The sequence below is a fragment of the Anabrus simplex genome, chromosome 12, assembly GCF_040414725.1.
Source record: "Anabrus simplex isolate iqAnaSimp1 chromosome 12, ASM4041472v1, whole genome shotgun sequence".
Taxonomy (NCBI): Eukaryota; Metazoa; Arthropoda; class Insecta; order Orthoptera; family Tettigoniidae; genus Anabrus; species Anabrus simplex.
In genome coordinates this window covers 87,735,125-87,750,641 of record NC_090276.1, presented here as the reverse complement: position 1 = coordinate 87,750,641, position 15,517 = coordinate 87,735,125, and the positions used below count along the sequence as shown (strand labels likewise).

The following is a 15,517-nucleotide window of genomic DNA, read 5'->3' as shown; positions in this document are numbered from 1 at the left end:
CTCCGAGGACAGGGAGATTTTAACAGCGATGTGATTTGCCATAGATGCTTTCATTGATGCGTTTAAGAAGCCTTTCTCATGGACAATCGAGATTTTCTTCCAATGATGCAGAGCACAATTCTCTGCAAAACGTAAAGAATTTCACCTTATTTTCTTGACACAGCATAAGCCCAAAAGCCTATACAGCATCATGTCTAAAAGTGAGATTAAGATGATGATGATGATGATGATGATGCTTGTTGTTTAAAGCGGCCTAACATCTAGATCATCAACCCCTAAGGTAAGATGGATGCGGCCATGGCCTAAAATAAGAACTGTCCCGCAGTTAGCCTTAGTGCAGGAGAATGGAAAACCAAGGAAAACCATTCTCAGAACAGCCTGTGGTGGGGACCAACCCCTCCGCCTCTCAAATGCAGGGCTGTGAGGCTTAATGAAACTAGCTACTGTTAAGCTGTTCTGTGTATTTTAGTGAAAATGATAATCCTTAAGTGCAACACCATTTTATACCATCTTGGAGAACTTTGATCAATCTTTTTTTTTGCTAGGGGCTTTACGTCGCACCGACACAGATAGGTCTTATGGCGACGATGGGAGAGGAAAGGCCTAGGAGTTGGAAGGAAGCGGCTGTGGCCTTAATTAAGGTACAGCCCCAGCATTTGCCTGGTGTGAAAATGGGAAACCACGGAAAACCATCTTCAGGGCTGCCGATAGTGGGATTCGAACCTACTATCTCCCGGATGCAAGCTCACAGCCGCGCGCCTCTACGCGCACGGCCAACTCGCCCGGTTTTGATCAATCTAAAAAATAAACAATCTTTACAAGGACTACCTCATAGAAAGATGCACATCACTGAAATGGAAATATTAATATTCATGAAACTCCTTTAATGGTTTTATCAGAAACTACTAAATGATCCACCATAGTGAAATATAGTTTGAAAAATTATAAGATCCGCACCGATCATTTCTCGACTATCAGGACAGATGGCAGGCATTTTATATTGATTGTAAGTGTTTGACTAGTTCAATGTATGGTCAGTATGGAACAGGGCTGTTGTTTAGACAAGTTTAATCTCAAAGCAAGATACATTAAAACATAGAAAAAGAACTCAATTTATCATAATATTAAAATTAACACGAACAGAATTGATTTTCTTTAAATACAGGTTGTTGACTGTACCATTTGTGAAATTTGTCTGGGGGAAAATGAAGTGTTTGAAGTTGGGTTAATGTTTATCAATTAATTGAACTGGATATGGTTAGTTGGAATAATGACAGTACTTATAGTTACATCACATGATTGAACAAAAATACAATTAAAATTTTGTCTGTACACTTCAAATTGCTGCTTCATACTTTATTTTTTTCTTAAGTTTATTAAAGTAGGTTTAGCGGTTTAACAGGATACAGTGGTGTAAGTGATATTAAGGGGACCATGGAAGGAAAGCTATATCAAAATTCTGTACCTAATACAACTTGTGTGATTTTACACTGTCAAGAGTATTAACAGAGTTATTAACGATTACTATATTCTTCACAAACTTTCTAATATCTCCTCAAATATTAGTTTGAACCAAGGAGTGTACACAACACAAAAACAGAAAACCTAATTTATAATTATTTATAACGGGTCAATATTTTTACCACGAGGGATAATAACGGAGATTAAATTTTTATTATCAATTCCATCAACGATGAACACTGCCAACATTGTTCAGTGTTTGTGATAGTTTTCATTAGTTGCAAAACTGCATGATCGTTAGCCCTTTTTGACCAGGAACATAATGATGACTATCAAACTGAGAAGGACAATGTGAGGAAGAAGGAATTGTTGAAGGTATACTGGAGCTTTCTCTCATATTCCCAAGCCACAAGAAAACGTCTGATGATCTACAGGGCCAGGAGCCCTAAATTCTATCTTCATACACTCTCTCTTTCTTAGCATTAATCCCGACTTGCAGGGTCTGCTGCTTTGCTACATCTCCTCCATTTCTGTCTGTCGTTGACATCTTCTGGTGTTAAGCCAACACTGTGCATGTCTGCCCTGATGTTGTCAGTCCATCTCTTTGCCGGTCTTCCTCGTGGTCTTGTTCCCTCTGGGTTGATGTGGAGCGCTGTTTTGGCAACTGAGTCGTCCTGTTTTCTCATGACGTGGCCGTACCAGCGGAGACGGGCTTCCCTCACTTTGTCTATGATGGGCGCGACACCAAACCTTTGCCGGACGTCCGTGTTCCTTATGTGGTCACATCGGGTCAGCCCCATGGACCATCGAAGCATCTTCATCTCCATGGTTGTCAACATTTGCTCCTGTTGTTTCGTCATGGGGCGACATTCAGTCCCATAGATCGCTGCTGGCCGTACCACACTCTTATAAACTTTTGCCTTTAGATATTGAGGCATCTTTTTATCACAGAGGACTCCAGTGACCTGTCTCCACTTGAGCCAAGCTGCATTTACCCTCATCCGAGTATCAGGAGTGGTGTCACAGTTTGAGGTGACGACGGATCCTAAGTACTTAAATTGCATGGTCTTCTGCAGGTCTTCTTCACTGATACTTATGGTACCTCTGGTTTGGGGGCCACATTCCAGGTATTCTGTCTTCTGGATATTGAGGTGCAGTCCATTTTCAGCCAGTCTGTCCTTCCACGTTTGAACCTGATGCTGGAGTTCAGGACGGGTTTCTTGTGCAAGTACCACATCATCGGCATAAAGAAGGGTCCAGGGATGTGAAGTCTGTATGTCAGCTGTTGCCGTATCCATGCAGAGGATGAATAGCAATGGTGAAAGGGCAGAACCTTGATGAACACCCACAGTGATATCGAAAGGCGGAGAGATTCCAGCAGGACTCCGGACAACACTAGTGGAATTGCGATACAGAAGTTGCACCCAGCTTACATACTCTTCAGGGACGCCATGACAGCGAAGAGCTCGCCAAATAAGTTCGTGTCTATCTTCATACACTAAGCCGCTAAAATAGAATCACAGTAAAATTCTACGGACTGTTCACACAGTAGTTGAGATGTGCTTCGTCTCATATCCATCAGATGGCACTACTGGAAGTTCTGAGGGGGGTTAAAAAGAAAGAAAAAAAACATGTCCTTTGTAGTCATTCTTTATTGATTCTAAACAAATTTACCAGCCAGCGGTTGACAAGGAAGATGGGCCCAAACATAAGTAGACATAAAGAGGACAGAAACCAGGGTTGGTATAAAAGGAGGCTACAGATTATAGCTACCAGAAACTGGAATGTCTAGAAGGCTGCATAAAACTCTACCTCTACAACAACAGTTAACAGAAAACAAATATAAGTACATTATCACTACATCTCAGCCCATGATACATTCTGTGTGCAGGTCCCTGAGAAACCACCACTCATTTCTGTCAGGATACCACAGAAATGACAAGACAATGTCTCCTCACAGTCAGAGTAATTATCTTATGAACATTAAGGAATGGATGTAATCCTGGAGCTTGATCATTTATTATCATTGTTAAATCATTTATTTTCATTGTTATTTGATTCTGAATCCAATGTGTAGTCAAATTACCAAGGAGTGATTGTGGCAAGAATTCTGTCCTCTAACTTCATTCAGCCTGCTGTAAAACTGGGAGTTGTAGAGATAACCTTCACGGGCTGACCAAATTACCCTTGATCTTGTATTGGTAAGCACATTCCCTTGCAATGTGATAGCACGTTCCACAAGGAGTCACACTTTTTGCCTACGTGAGATCTATCTATATCTGTGAGAAAACTGACCATGCGTGAATAATTGGTTCCAAAATGCCAAAATCTTTAATTTAAGGTAGGTTCAACAAGTAAAGAGAGTCAGAAAACCCTGGCTGAGTTTAAGAGAGCCAAGGCACCACAAACTGCAACCGAGTACTTCTAATTTACTTCTCCCGTCTAGCTTATGGTAAGAGATATGCACCAAGAAACCCAAGATGTGACCGAGTCACTGGAGATTTGTTTCTTTTTTACAATGTTTGCAAGAGGACAGTCAAGTAAAAAAAACTGGTATCAAATTTCCCTCTGGGAAAATCAAATGTCTTTCAACAAATGAAACTCGAATTGATGAAGAGTGATTTATTTGCACTTAACAAATCATTTTCGAGAGGCATCTGTATGGAACTTGGAGGTGGCAAGTGTAGTCATGGCTGTCCATCAAGGCTTCACATCAAAGACTGCACGGTTGCTAGGTAACATCATGTCACACATTTTATATTGCTAATTTCATGATGCAAATTATCAGATGTCCCCCAGTCATAAGACATATTTATGTCAAAAGAATTTTTCTAAACCTAAAGTCTACAAATTCATTTCTTTGTAGCACCCAGCCAATACCCACATGACATATTCTATGCACAGCTATGAATAGGGAAGGTTTTTATTCATATTTCCATCAGATCCTCAGACGGTGGTGTTATGTTATTATGCAAATCTGAAGCACTGGCCAAACCCTGCCACATGAATCCTGGTTTGTAGATACGTTTCTATTTTACATTTCTGAAGTTCTTCACTGTTCTAATGCAGCAGAGCTCCAGTAATCCAAACTAATTGGGGCTACCTGTAACACTTATACAGCTACAGTATTAGCAGCTACCAGACAATGTAGCAGTTTAGTTCCTTAAGCCAAAAGAAAACAAGTGATTTTCCTACTTAAGTGAAAGTAATATTAAAGAATGTAAAAAATTACAGTACTGACATTTTTATGCAACAACCACATTTTGTAAGTACAGTACAGCATTTCTTGTTTCTACTTTATAGCTCAACTAATGTATTGTATTTGAATGTATTGAGCTAAATGCTAGATGAAATAATAATAATAATTAAGTGTAATTATATGATTAAACCCTTTATTTACATTGCAAATGGGGTTTTGATCTTTTTTTTCCTGATCAGAGATATCCACATTTTCAGGTTACTGCTGTTACAAATCATCCATTTAAGCTAATCTCCAAACTAATAACTAAAACTATGGTAGTTGAATGTAAAATACAAACACAATCTACATTTTCCACTTTAAGTGCATCAATTGGTAATTAATTCTTATTATTCAGGCTGAGCAGCTATGATGATGTCAATTTCAATATTCCATTCTCACTGATAGCAACGAAGAAAATGAGAACTCTAGCTGTATAAGCTACCAAGTGGTCTCCAAATGCTCCACAAGTGTTCATAGCGCAGACGTTCCCATTTCCTTCCACTCATTAAAATGAGACAATCTCAACAAGATCAATGTTGCAATCTAATCTTCAAAGTATATACCTCAGCTATACAACATTTAAAACATTGAAACTCACGAGTATTTCACAAGTTTCCTGTGCACAACCAGAACTTGAGTTTGGGTTTCCACAGGTATATTTACTAGTTTTTTCACATTGACGCTGTTAATTTGTGTCACCAAATGTCAACTAGTTGGAGAATTATTAGGAAATACAATACACAGATGATCATCTCACGTCATCTAGATAGAAGTTGAAGTAATTGTTTTCCACAAGTTCTCATGTTATTTGTCTGTATTTATTCATAAATATGCCAAGACTACCACGAGTTCTGTGAACTGAAAGTGAAATTGGGGATGCTATAGATGAAGTGATTAATAATTCCAATTATGCTCATTATGCAGATTTTTATCATATAAAAAACTGACTTATTGTTCAAATAACTTTAGAAAATACAGTATAAAAATAGGTGCTGACACTTAATTCTTACCTTCTAAATCATCCTTGATCCTCAATCCTTCAGAATATGGTAAAGATTTTGGAATGTTTTCACAAAAATCATGTACATAAGGATTAGTCCTGGGTTTCTGAAACCGAGGGGTGAAAACAAGGCTGAGACTCAAATGCGTTATTAAATGTTATATGCTATAATAAATATTAATACCCCTTTATCAGCGTTCCACACCAACTCAAAAGAATGAAGGTTCCATTGAGCCTTCGAGAACAGACGGTGTCGCAGAGGAAACGGCAGGTCAAGCATGAGGGCATGGTCCCTGGTACTCTTCAACTTGAATTGCTTGCTTATATTAATGACAATTAGCTGTCTCTGTGGGTCAATAGTAGAGTGTGGGTAGTCGGATTTTTGAAAGGTGGAAAAAAGTCCATTCGACACTCCATGTTTTACAATGTCTGCATGTGAAATATCTCTGGTGACACATTTGGTGTTTACCTGACAACATTAATTAAAAAGATGCCCAAGAGAGATTCGGTTTACTCTGCATCTAGTAGGCCTAGAGTAAAATGGAACATCAAAATTGACAAAAAGACAGCCAGATGGCGTCAAATTAAAATGCCTGCACATGTTAGCCGAGGGCATACGATTATTATTATTATTATTATTATTATTATTATTGGCAATACATACAAATTGGTTCTTGCATATTTTTCTGACTTAAATTATTTGAGAAATTCTATTTTGGACATTTTGCATGTAGGATCACTAACACAGGTGTTCTGTGATAGTATTAACCAATAAGCATTAACATGAGCAAGTGAACATGTTTAGAGCAGGACAGCAGAAATAAGAACGCTGTTCTTCTGATGCACAATAAATGAATTCTACATTTAGAATTAATCAACAAAATTCTTAGCAACTCCTCATCTCAGCTGTGGGGAGATCCACTTCTTGTCCACTGCTGTAGTTCCCAGCAACTACTGTTGCAGAAAGACAGATTCAGGGAAGGAAAGGAAGTACATACCAAGTTATCTTTACAACTGCTACGATATAAAATGTGCCATGGGCCTGAGACATATATTAAAAGGAATTTTTTGTTGCTTCATGTCTCTTTAGCTACAGAAATTAAAAATGTGCCAACAGCTAAACAACGATTCAAAAATGCTTTTTAGGGCACATTTAATATTCAACAGAGCCTATTAGAAAAAGCTTGATGTTAAAAATTGAAAACAATTTTTTATCTAACAATTAGTTGAGTATTCCATTTCCATTGCTAAAACACCATTTCATATTATCATCCATTTTCTCACCAATTTTTAAAAATCAGATATAACAATAATACTGCATTCCTTTCTCCTCTTCTCTTCTCGTCTCTTACGGGTTGAAGATTGCACGACAAACACACCACAGCCAAATAACACGCACTAGCAATTGGAGTTCCAGACTATAAATAATAAATAAATTACACATCTTGCACGCTTAAAAAAATAACCACAAGTAAAGGAATACTGCACCATACAGGGAAGTCTTCTGACGACGAATATGACAAACCCTTTTATGTACACCCATCTGTCCTTCATTTACAAACAAAATATACACACACAACTAAGATGTATCTTTTAACAATAAACTTTTCTATGCTAGGATTTTTCTTTAACTCCTCTTTGAAATGGCTAAATAATGAAGATTTCTGTGAACTAGGACGACACAGTGGAGGGAAAAAAGGCCAGATTAGGGCTGTTTGATCAATTGTATGAACTAGCACCTACTGGAGGAAGAGTGTAGCCACTTGTGATCTCCGAGCAGTCAAGGGACACAGCAGATGACAAGAAGCAGCCAGATAACAGAGAACAGGCATATATTGATTAACTTTGGCACAGGAGGAAGGTCTCTGCTGTGTGGAAAGTGGAAACAACTGCTTTCTCTCTTAAGTTTTAGGTTGGTGACTAAACCACTCACTGCTGCTTAGAAGTAATGATCAGAGAGGAACATTAAGGAGAACAGTCAAATATGTTAACTCCTAAAACAGGAGAACAGTTTTGAAAGACTTATGTAGGACAGAAAAATATAACAAGTAGTATCACATTTAACTTAGGATACAGACAGAACAGATGGGAAACAACAGTAAATACTTATGATGTTTTAAAGACGGCAGAAGATACAAGGGCTGGTGGATCGAGGATAAGCCTCGACGATAAATGTTGGACGGGGGGACGAGTGACTCCTCTCTGGACGGGCCTTAGTGCGTTGTGGGAAGTTGCTGTGAATGGGAAAGGGGGTGTTCCTTAATCTTTAAAATACAAGCAGGGAAACTATCACACCAACATATATATCACCACCGCAGTCTTCGTCTCTACATGAGCTGCACTTGGGAATGGTTCTTGTTGCCTCAGTAGTTCTCCAATTTTTATTTTTTAAACAATTATTTAAAAAAATATCAGGAAGAGCTGCGTAAAGTTCCCTCGGCTACGGGAACGTTGCAGAGCGCGTCAACCTAATGCGGCCGCCTCTCCCGGACGGCGCCGGCAGGGGTCAGACTTCCGGACTGGACGACGCTTCGCTCGTCAGCCTCAGCTGCAGGTCCGAAGTCTCGTCGTGCTCGCTCTCCGTGTCCAACGAAGCCGACCGCGACGTCGGCACCCTCGTCGTGGCCGAACCACCGACCCACCGCTCTTTCCAGCTCTCTAGTCTCATGATCTGTGGAAACGAATACATGAATTACAGTCTATTCTTTCCTTCACAGTAAATTTTCCTTGGTTGCTTGTCTGGGTCAAATGATAACAAACATGACAAATGTTTTAAGAATGGGAGTTAGAGCAACTGGGACATCAGCACTGCACACCAGCACATGAAGGCACAAAAGGGGATGGAGGAGAGATATTTTGAGTAAATGTTGCCCTTGAAACGGTCGAGAAGGAGGTGATGGTGGTAAACAAAGTGATCAACCTCTAATAATACAGATAATTATTGTAATAAAACACAATATTCAGGATCACATAACATTAGAAGTTTTAAAAAATCTGTTAATTTTCATGCTATCAGAAATTTATAAGAAAGAAGGGATCAGAAAATAATGAAACTGCCAGAAAAGAAACTTAATTTGCTGAGTAAAGAAGGAGAGAGCAGCTTCATGGACACTTTAAATGAAGCTATCCTACAAAGCCATCTGTAAGAAAACAAACAACTCAAATTTTGAACTGAGCAGCCATCACAGATTACATCAGAACTTGGAGGCAAAGTTTGACAAGAATCATCATCATCATCATCATCATCATCATCATCATCATCATCATCATCATCATCATCATCATCATCATCATCATCATCATCATCATCTTCTTCTTCTTCTTCTTCTTCTTCTTCTCCTCCTTTGTGAATAGGTCCTTCAGGACCACGTGGAATCATCACTTCTTGGCCTTCCTAGTCCAGTATTATTTCATGTGAAACAAGTGGGTGAGTTTCCATTGCTCCTATCATGTGGTCTTCCTCGAACCCTCATGTTTGTGTAACTTTACGATTCCACCTTTAAAAAAAAAAAATTAAATAGGGTTGTTTATAGTTGCTTTAACTCCAAAGTCTTATCGCGACTCTTACATATGATTAAATAATAATAATAATAATAATAATAATAATAATAATAATAATAATGTAATTATAAAAATATAAGGAAAATATAAATAAATATAATGTAATTAGATTTTGGAATGCAAGCCAGTGTCCTTGAGGAAGTTGATGACTTGATGAATCAGTGCTGGAGAAGCCAGTGTCACTTCCATTTCCTTATGTATGTTGTGGTGTTGGCGCCAATGGTCATACAGTTGACATTCTGAGATGATATGCTTGACAGTGAGAGAGCAGTTACACTTACTGCAGGTGGGAGGTTGTTTTTTTTTTTCTAGGAGATAGTTGTGGGTGATCTTCGTGCGTCCTATCCTTAGTCGGGAGATTAAGACTGGTTCATGTCTGGTGAAGTTTTGGAGAGGATATGTTCTCGTAGATATCATTTAAATTTTTTGGAGGTTGTTAGTGGAAGTTTTAAGCCAGTTCATTTTCCATTGTTTGTGTAGTTTGATTTTGATATAAGCGATGATATCAGAATGTGGCGTGGCAATTTGACGGTCGTTGATTGGAAGACTAGTAGCCTCTTTTGCTGCTTGATCAGCGGATTCGTTGCCTGGTACTGTATTCCTCTGAGATGGTATCCGCATAAAAATAACATTTTTTCCTGCAATCTTGATCTTGTAGTACAGCATTTGAATTTCTTTAACAAGGAGGTGTGTTGTTGATGGATTTTGTATTGAAGTTAATGCACTTTTGGAATCAGAGAATATTATGAATGAGTTATTGTAGCTTGCTTTTGAAATATGAATCATGGCCTATTTAAGAGCATACAGTTCACTTTTAAAACCTGTGAAAAGATCTAGCCATCTGTATAGCTTACTATAGTCTTCATATTTCACCGCACAACCATTTCTCTCATTGAATTTTGATCCATCAGTATAAATTGCACTATATGATTCCATCTTGATCCTGTAGATTTTGCAATCCAAGAAAGTATTTTGTTCTGTTTGTGTACACAGATTTGGGTTAGTAGTATTGTTCATGCAAATCTGGAAATTCGTTTGTAGATTTCCACATTAGGTTTAGTTCCTGGTATTAGAATTTTTCTCATGATCTTGTGTTCTTTACATTAATTACTCTTTCAATGTTTTGTGTTAACTGTAAAACAGTAGCCATTTTCTGGAGCCTTGATTACATGCTTTTCATTTCATTGCCATTCCCTAATCCATTCATGGAGGCCTTTCAATTCTTTCTAAGAAGTGTACATTAAAAATTTAAATCAAGTTAAAAATTAATTAAATATACATCAGCATAAATTAAATTCTATTCTTCCCCCTCATATTTTGTTTTTATCTCTGATTAGGTTCCGAGAAGTCACAAAAATGTTCTGTTAAAATTTTGTTGTTGTTCTGTTTGCTCGTCTGTCTTTGTTACGATGGCTAAACAGAACTTCTTGAAGCTCAGTATCTAAGTTTAGCGATAGCTGAGCTGTGCACTAGGCTATATACTGTTTGATTAGTACACAAGGTGTAACAATATCAAGAGGGCCAAAATATGAAAAGTCCAATTCTCTGTTGATGTTAGTTGTATCACAAATCATGAGTTTTTATTGTCTTGGAAATAATAATAAAGATATTCACAATTACAGTAAATTTTTATGAACTTCTATCTAAAAGACTGTACTTACATTCCAATTTCCAATCTTTTATATCTCACACAGCTTATATTAATCCATGAATTTATATTTTTGCGCTAAATATACCATTTGGGTAAACAACAAGAGCTTTCGTGTGAAACCCTGTTCAATAATCCATCAACAATCGGTAGTACAGCTAGTCGCTTATATTTTGGACTAAACCTACATGAAATAGCTTTCTTAACCCCATGATTGTTTTAAGAGGAAGTACAGCTGGGCAACTAATACTAATCAGATGGAAAAAATGGAAGGGATCCGACACTTCAAAAAATGAAGATATCGGCCAAAGAAAGTTACTTGTTGGTCTTCTGTTACCAAGATAACTGGCTTGATTGCAACTGCACTCAGCAAAACCCTTCACATCCAGTGCTGGATTTAAGCCTAGGATGGCAGTAACTAGGAGGGCTTTTTCTCTAATTTTTAATATTTCAATTTGCAGTGAAATTTGTTTTTACAACACTCATTGGTAAAACTTTACACAGACAGAGGTTTATTCTTAAACAACTTGCGATGGTGACATTGTCACAGTTCGAGTTAAAGGAAAGCACGCATCTGCATGTATGGTACGAAAATGCTTGTGTTAAACAATTGAAAATCAAACTGGAAATGCATTCATCATCTATCACTATGATTAAGAACCATATTTCTCCAAAACATCAACAATTAAATCACTATCCAGCACGTCATGAAGAATTCAATATTGAAAGTTTGTTAGAAATGTGATGGTTATTTTTAAATTAATTTTAGACTTTGTGTATAAGTAGAAAATAATTATGTCAACAAAGGCCTAGCCTTTTACAATGCCCGTTCCCTCAGCTGAGTCTGGCCTCCCTTAGTCAACTCTCGTTCTCTCCCTTCTCCCAAACGGTACTAGTTTTGTGAGGCTTAAGGATTCTTTCATTTTCCCGCCCTTTTTGGCTCTTCTCTTCCATTTTCCTTCTGATTAGCATTAAGAGAGGATGGTTGCCCAGTTGTACTTCTTAAAACAGTAACCACCACCACCACCACCACCACCACCACCACCACCATTCACGATGGAATTTTATTTCAACAATAAATTTGAACATGTTTCAAACCATCTTCACAAAGGCTAACATGCCTTAAGACTTCGGTATTGGATGGTAACTCTTCTGTTTTACAAATCACAATCAAAAATGCAAGCAAATTGATTCCAGTATGTTAATGTTTTCTAAACTGAACATTTCATGTCAGAATAATTTAACCATGGCTTTTATATAAAGCAAAGTCATCTCCGTACAGGCCACAAAGGCCTATCCGTAACCTCGGCATTTAGAGTGGTTAGCTCTATGGCTTGCCACCTTTGCCCTCAGGAATTACCCTCGTTCTCATTTCTTGTGTAGGCTGAGTAAACCTCAGGTCCATGTGTACCTCCAGAAGTGGAATTCTCATTTCTTAATTTTTTTCACTTCCTGATGGGGAATTGAACCCGCGTCGTTACGGGCGAACCGAGCACTCCTTTACCGCCTTGGCCAGGCTGCCCCTTGATCTGTGTATAGCTGCTTATAAATTCTTTTGTTTCTAGAAGTGGTGGGAGGAAGGGGGAGGGGAGGGAGGAGAAGATGTAGCAAATTTTAGCTTGGCGTAGGGCCAGCACTGTACCTAAATCTGGCCCTGTTGACATCAAAGACAAAGTTCTTTTTACTAATGGAAAATAATAAAATCTATCTCAGTTTTCAGTATAATATTTAATTTACATTTTAGGGCAGCAGGTATGAGATATAATAGGGTCTCAACATCACAGAAGTAAAGTAGAGAGGAAAGAACATGTATCTGCTCCACTTGGGAAACTTACAAGCTAACTGGAACCACCACTACAAACATGTCAATAGATCCTTCTTTAAACTCTCAAACCTTCATCATATGGACTTTGAAGGGCTACAAGCTAAGCCCAATATCATGAGAAAAATTAAAGTCACTTCTAAAATTACTTCCCCAAACAAGCAAACAAGGAACATGTACTCCTACACTTAACTAAAAGACAACATTCTCATCTCAAAATCAACATTCCACAACGCTAAAGGGAAGGGATACAGGAACAGAACAACAATACAAGTTTCTAGTCGGCATCGCAACTTAAACAGAACAACATGCGTCATTTAACTACTTTACAAACAACATCATTTTCAATACCACCAGATATTAGTCATAAACACACTTCACTTCAAGGCTAACAACGTTTGTGACAAGGGGCCTGTAACAGTGGAAGTTCTTGGTAACCAAGTAGCATAACCTGATAGATAATTCCCATCTTTAGCTTCAGTCCTCATCAGGTCATCCAATCTTATCGTATACAAGGCCTGCTCATAAAATAATAAATCTTTGTAAATACTGAGCAAATGCAAAGTTTAGTGATTTCCTGTAAGTAGCATTATATATTTGTATCCTTCCATCTTCCACGCATTTCTGAAATTGGACAGTGTGTCGGGGTGTGTCGAGATGTCTCAATATTACTGGCACCACATCAACATTTGGTTGCAAAGTGGGGAAACTGGTTTACAGAGATGTACCATATGAAGAAGATAGTTTATGGTGATCAGTGTGAGAGTCACACACAGTGTTGCAAGAATGGTAGACAGTCAACGTTCAGGATGTCCCTCAATGTCGTGCGACGATGCTCATGCTCGACTACTTTGTAAAAGTTGTGCATTCTGAGAAGTCAAATAAGACTAACATCTTCATGTCATGAAATTCTCACGGAAAAAATAGACATGTATTGGAAAGCTCCAAAGCTTGTTCCACGTTCCACGACTGAGGACAAGTAGAGACTTAAGGGTTTCCTTCAATCAGGAACTTTTGGATCACTCTAATGAGAACAATCATAACTAGTGATGAAACTAGGATTTTATGGATACCACATTGAAAAGAAAATGCAACCATCAAAGTGGTGTGGAAAAAAATTTGCTTAGACCAAAGAAAGCATTCATTTGACAATGAAAGTGTTGTTGATAGTCTTTTCTGATATTAATGGAGTGGAACACCTGAGGGTCAAACGGTAAACGACTGGTATTATCTCAAGTCGTGAGAAATTTGAGAGAATATGTCTGGAGAAAAAGTGCATACTTACCCTCCTCCCCCATGACAAAGTGTAAGCTTACTCATGGCTGTTGATTCAATAACACAAAGACAAATGTGCTTCTCCATCCACCGTACTAAACAGAAATTCACCCAGAAAGGACAACAGTTTCAGTCAATTGAAGAGATCAAACTGAAACCCAGACTGCCTTCGTTAGTGGAGACGACATTGAGAATGTTGTATTAATTGCGGGGAGTACTTTGAAAGAGACAGAGCTAACTAGGCTATTCAGTCAATGTTTGAGCAGGCCTCCTATAGTTCAATGTACATAACAAACTGCATGACACTTGGTTGTGTTGATGCTTATAGGACAATAGGATCATCAGTCCACTGAATGTTCTCAGAGTGTCTGTAGTAGTACGTACAGGTAGGCAAAAGTGCTGCCTAGTGACTAACGGGAGGTGCATTTTCAACCATCAAGGCAAGGAACATGGCTAGTATTCCACCACAGGGGATGTGATAATACTGGATGTGCCAAGATAGCTGCTTGAGCCGTATCTTGGTATAAAGAAACAGTCTGCTTTCCAAAATTGTGTATGTATGTATTGTATTGTATCTGTAAAGCCATACGTTACATAAATAAATTGGTATTAATCCAACCTTGATCTTTTCAATCAGGAAACCAATGTCTGCTCATACTTGTGTGCAGTGTAAGCTCTCTGGGCCTAAAGCCTCAGGGATAGATATTCAAATGTTGAATTTTGAAATAACACAACTTGTCAGTCCTACTGTGGAACATGTTTCAAAACAAAGGCAAGTTTTGAGAATGTCTGTAATTACCGAGAATAGTATTTATTTATTTGTCTACATCCTAGGCTGAATGTTTATCCTAGAGGTCTTTGGTTCATAGGGTCAAGGCTCTGAATCTCGACCAGGCTAGGGATTTTAGCCACACTTGGTTAATTGCTTTAACTTGGGTGTTAATGTTTGTTGTAATACACACACCACAGGTACATGCAATTCATCCCTTCAGCCGTTTACTACGATTTATATTGTGACAAATTTAATATTTTTACATACTTATGTATGATAAGCAGACCCGGGCGACTGGAGTGGGACATTGATGATGATGATGATGATGATGATGATGATGATGACTTATGTATGATGCAAATCTATTTTTAATATCACCAGATTAAACTATTTTACTGATATTATTACTTTTATTAATACCACCATAATTATTTATATTTGCATTACACCTGTTAGGCTGAGCGCACATCAGATGAGATGAAACTGTCAGAGAAAATATGTCTCCAGATAAGACCACTTGGTTCATAAAAACAGACGGTCTCTGGGATGTCATTTTATTCCGGGCAATTATGGCAATTAAGGTTACATTATATAATTATCAGCTGTGTTTGGATGAACTACTCTTCCCATCCCTTTAGCATGACCTTTCAACTGATAATTCAGGCCTTGCCTGAAACAAAACAACACGTTTATTGGAATATAATTCCATCTTAGCATCCTGTTCACAGACATCCAAC

At 38.1% G+C, this 15,517-nt stretch overlaps 1 protein-coding gene across 6 annotated transcripts in view; it reads right to left on the bottom strand.

Annotated features, from left to right (window-relative positions):
* Nucleotides 1-2,956: 2,956 nt before the first annotated feature.
* Nucleotides 2,957-15,517, bottom strand: part of Evi5 (ecotropic viral integration site 5) — a 508,284-nt gene continuing 495,723 nt past the window's right edge. For 4 of the 6 annotated variants that reach the window (XM_067156470.2, XM_067156472.2, XM_067156471.2 and 1 more), the window contains one exon: nucleotides 2,957-8,373. In XM_067156470.2, coding sequence (XP_067012571.1) covers nucleotides 8,209-8,373 — 165 coding nt within the window. In that variant the 3' untranslated portion in view covers nucleotides 2,957-8,208. Of the gene's footprint in view, nucleotides 8,374-9,035; nucleotides 9,200-15,517 lie in introns of those variants that run through there. The other 2 variants (XM_067156474.2, XM_067156475.2) reach the window with 2 other exon arrangements.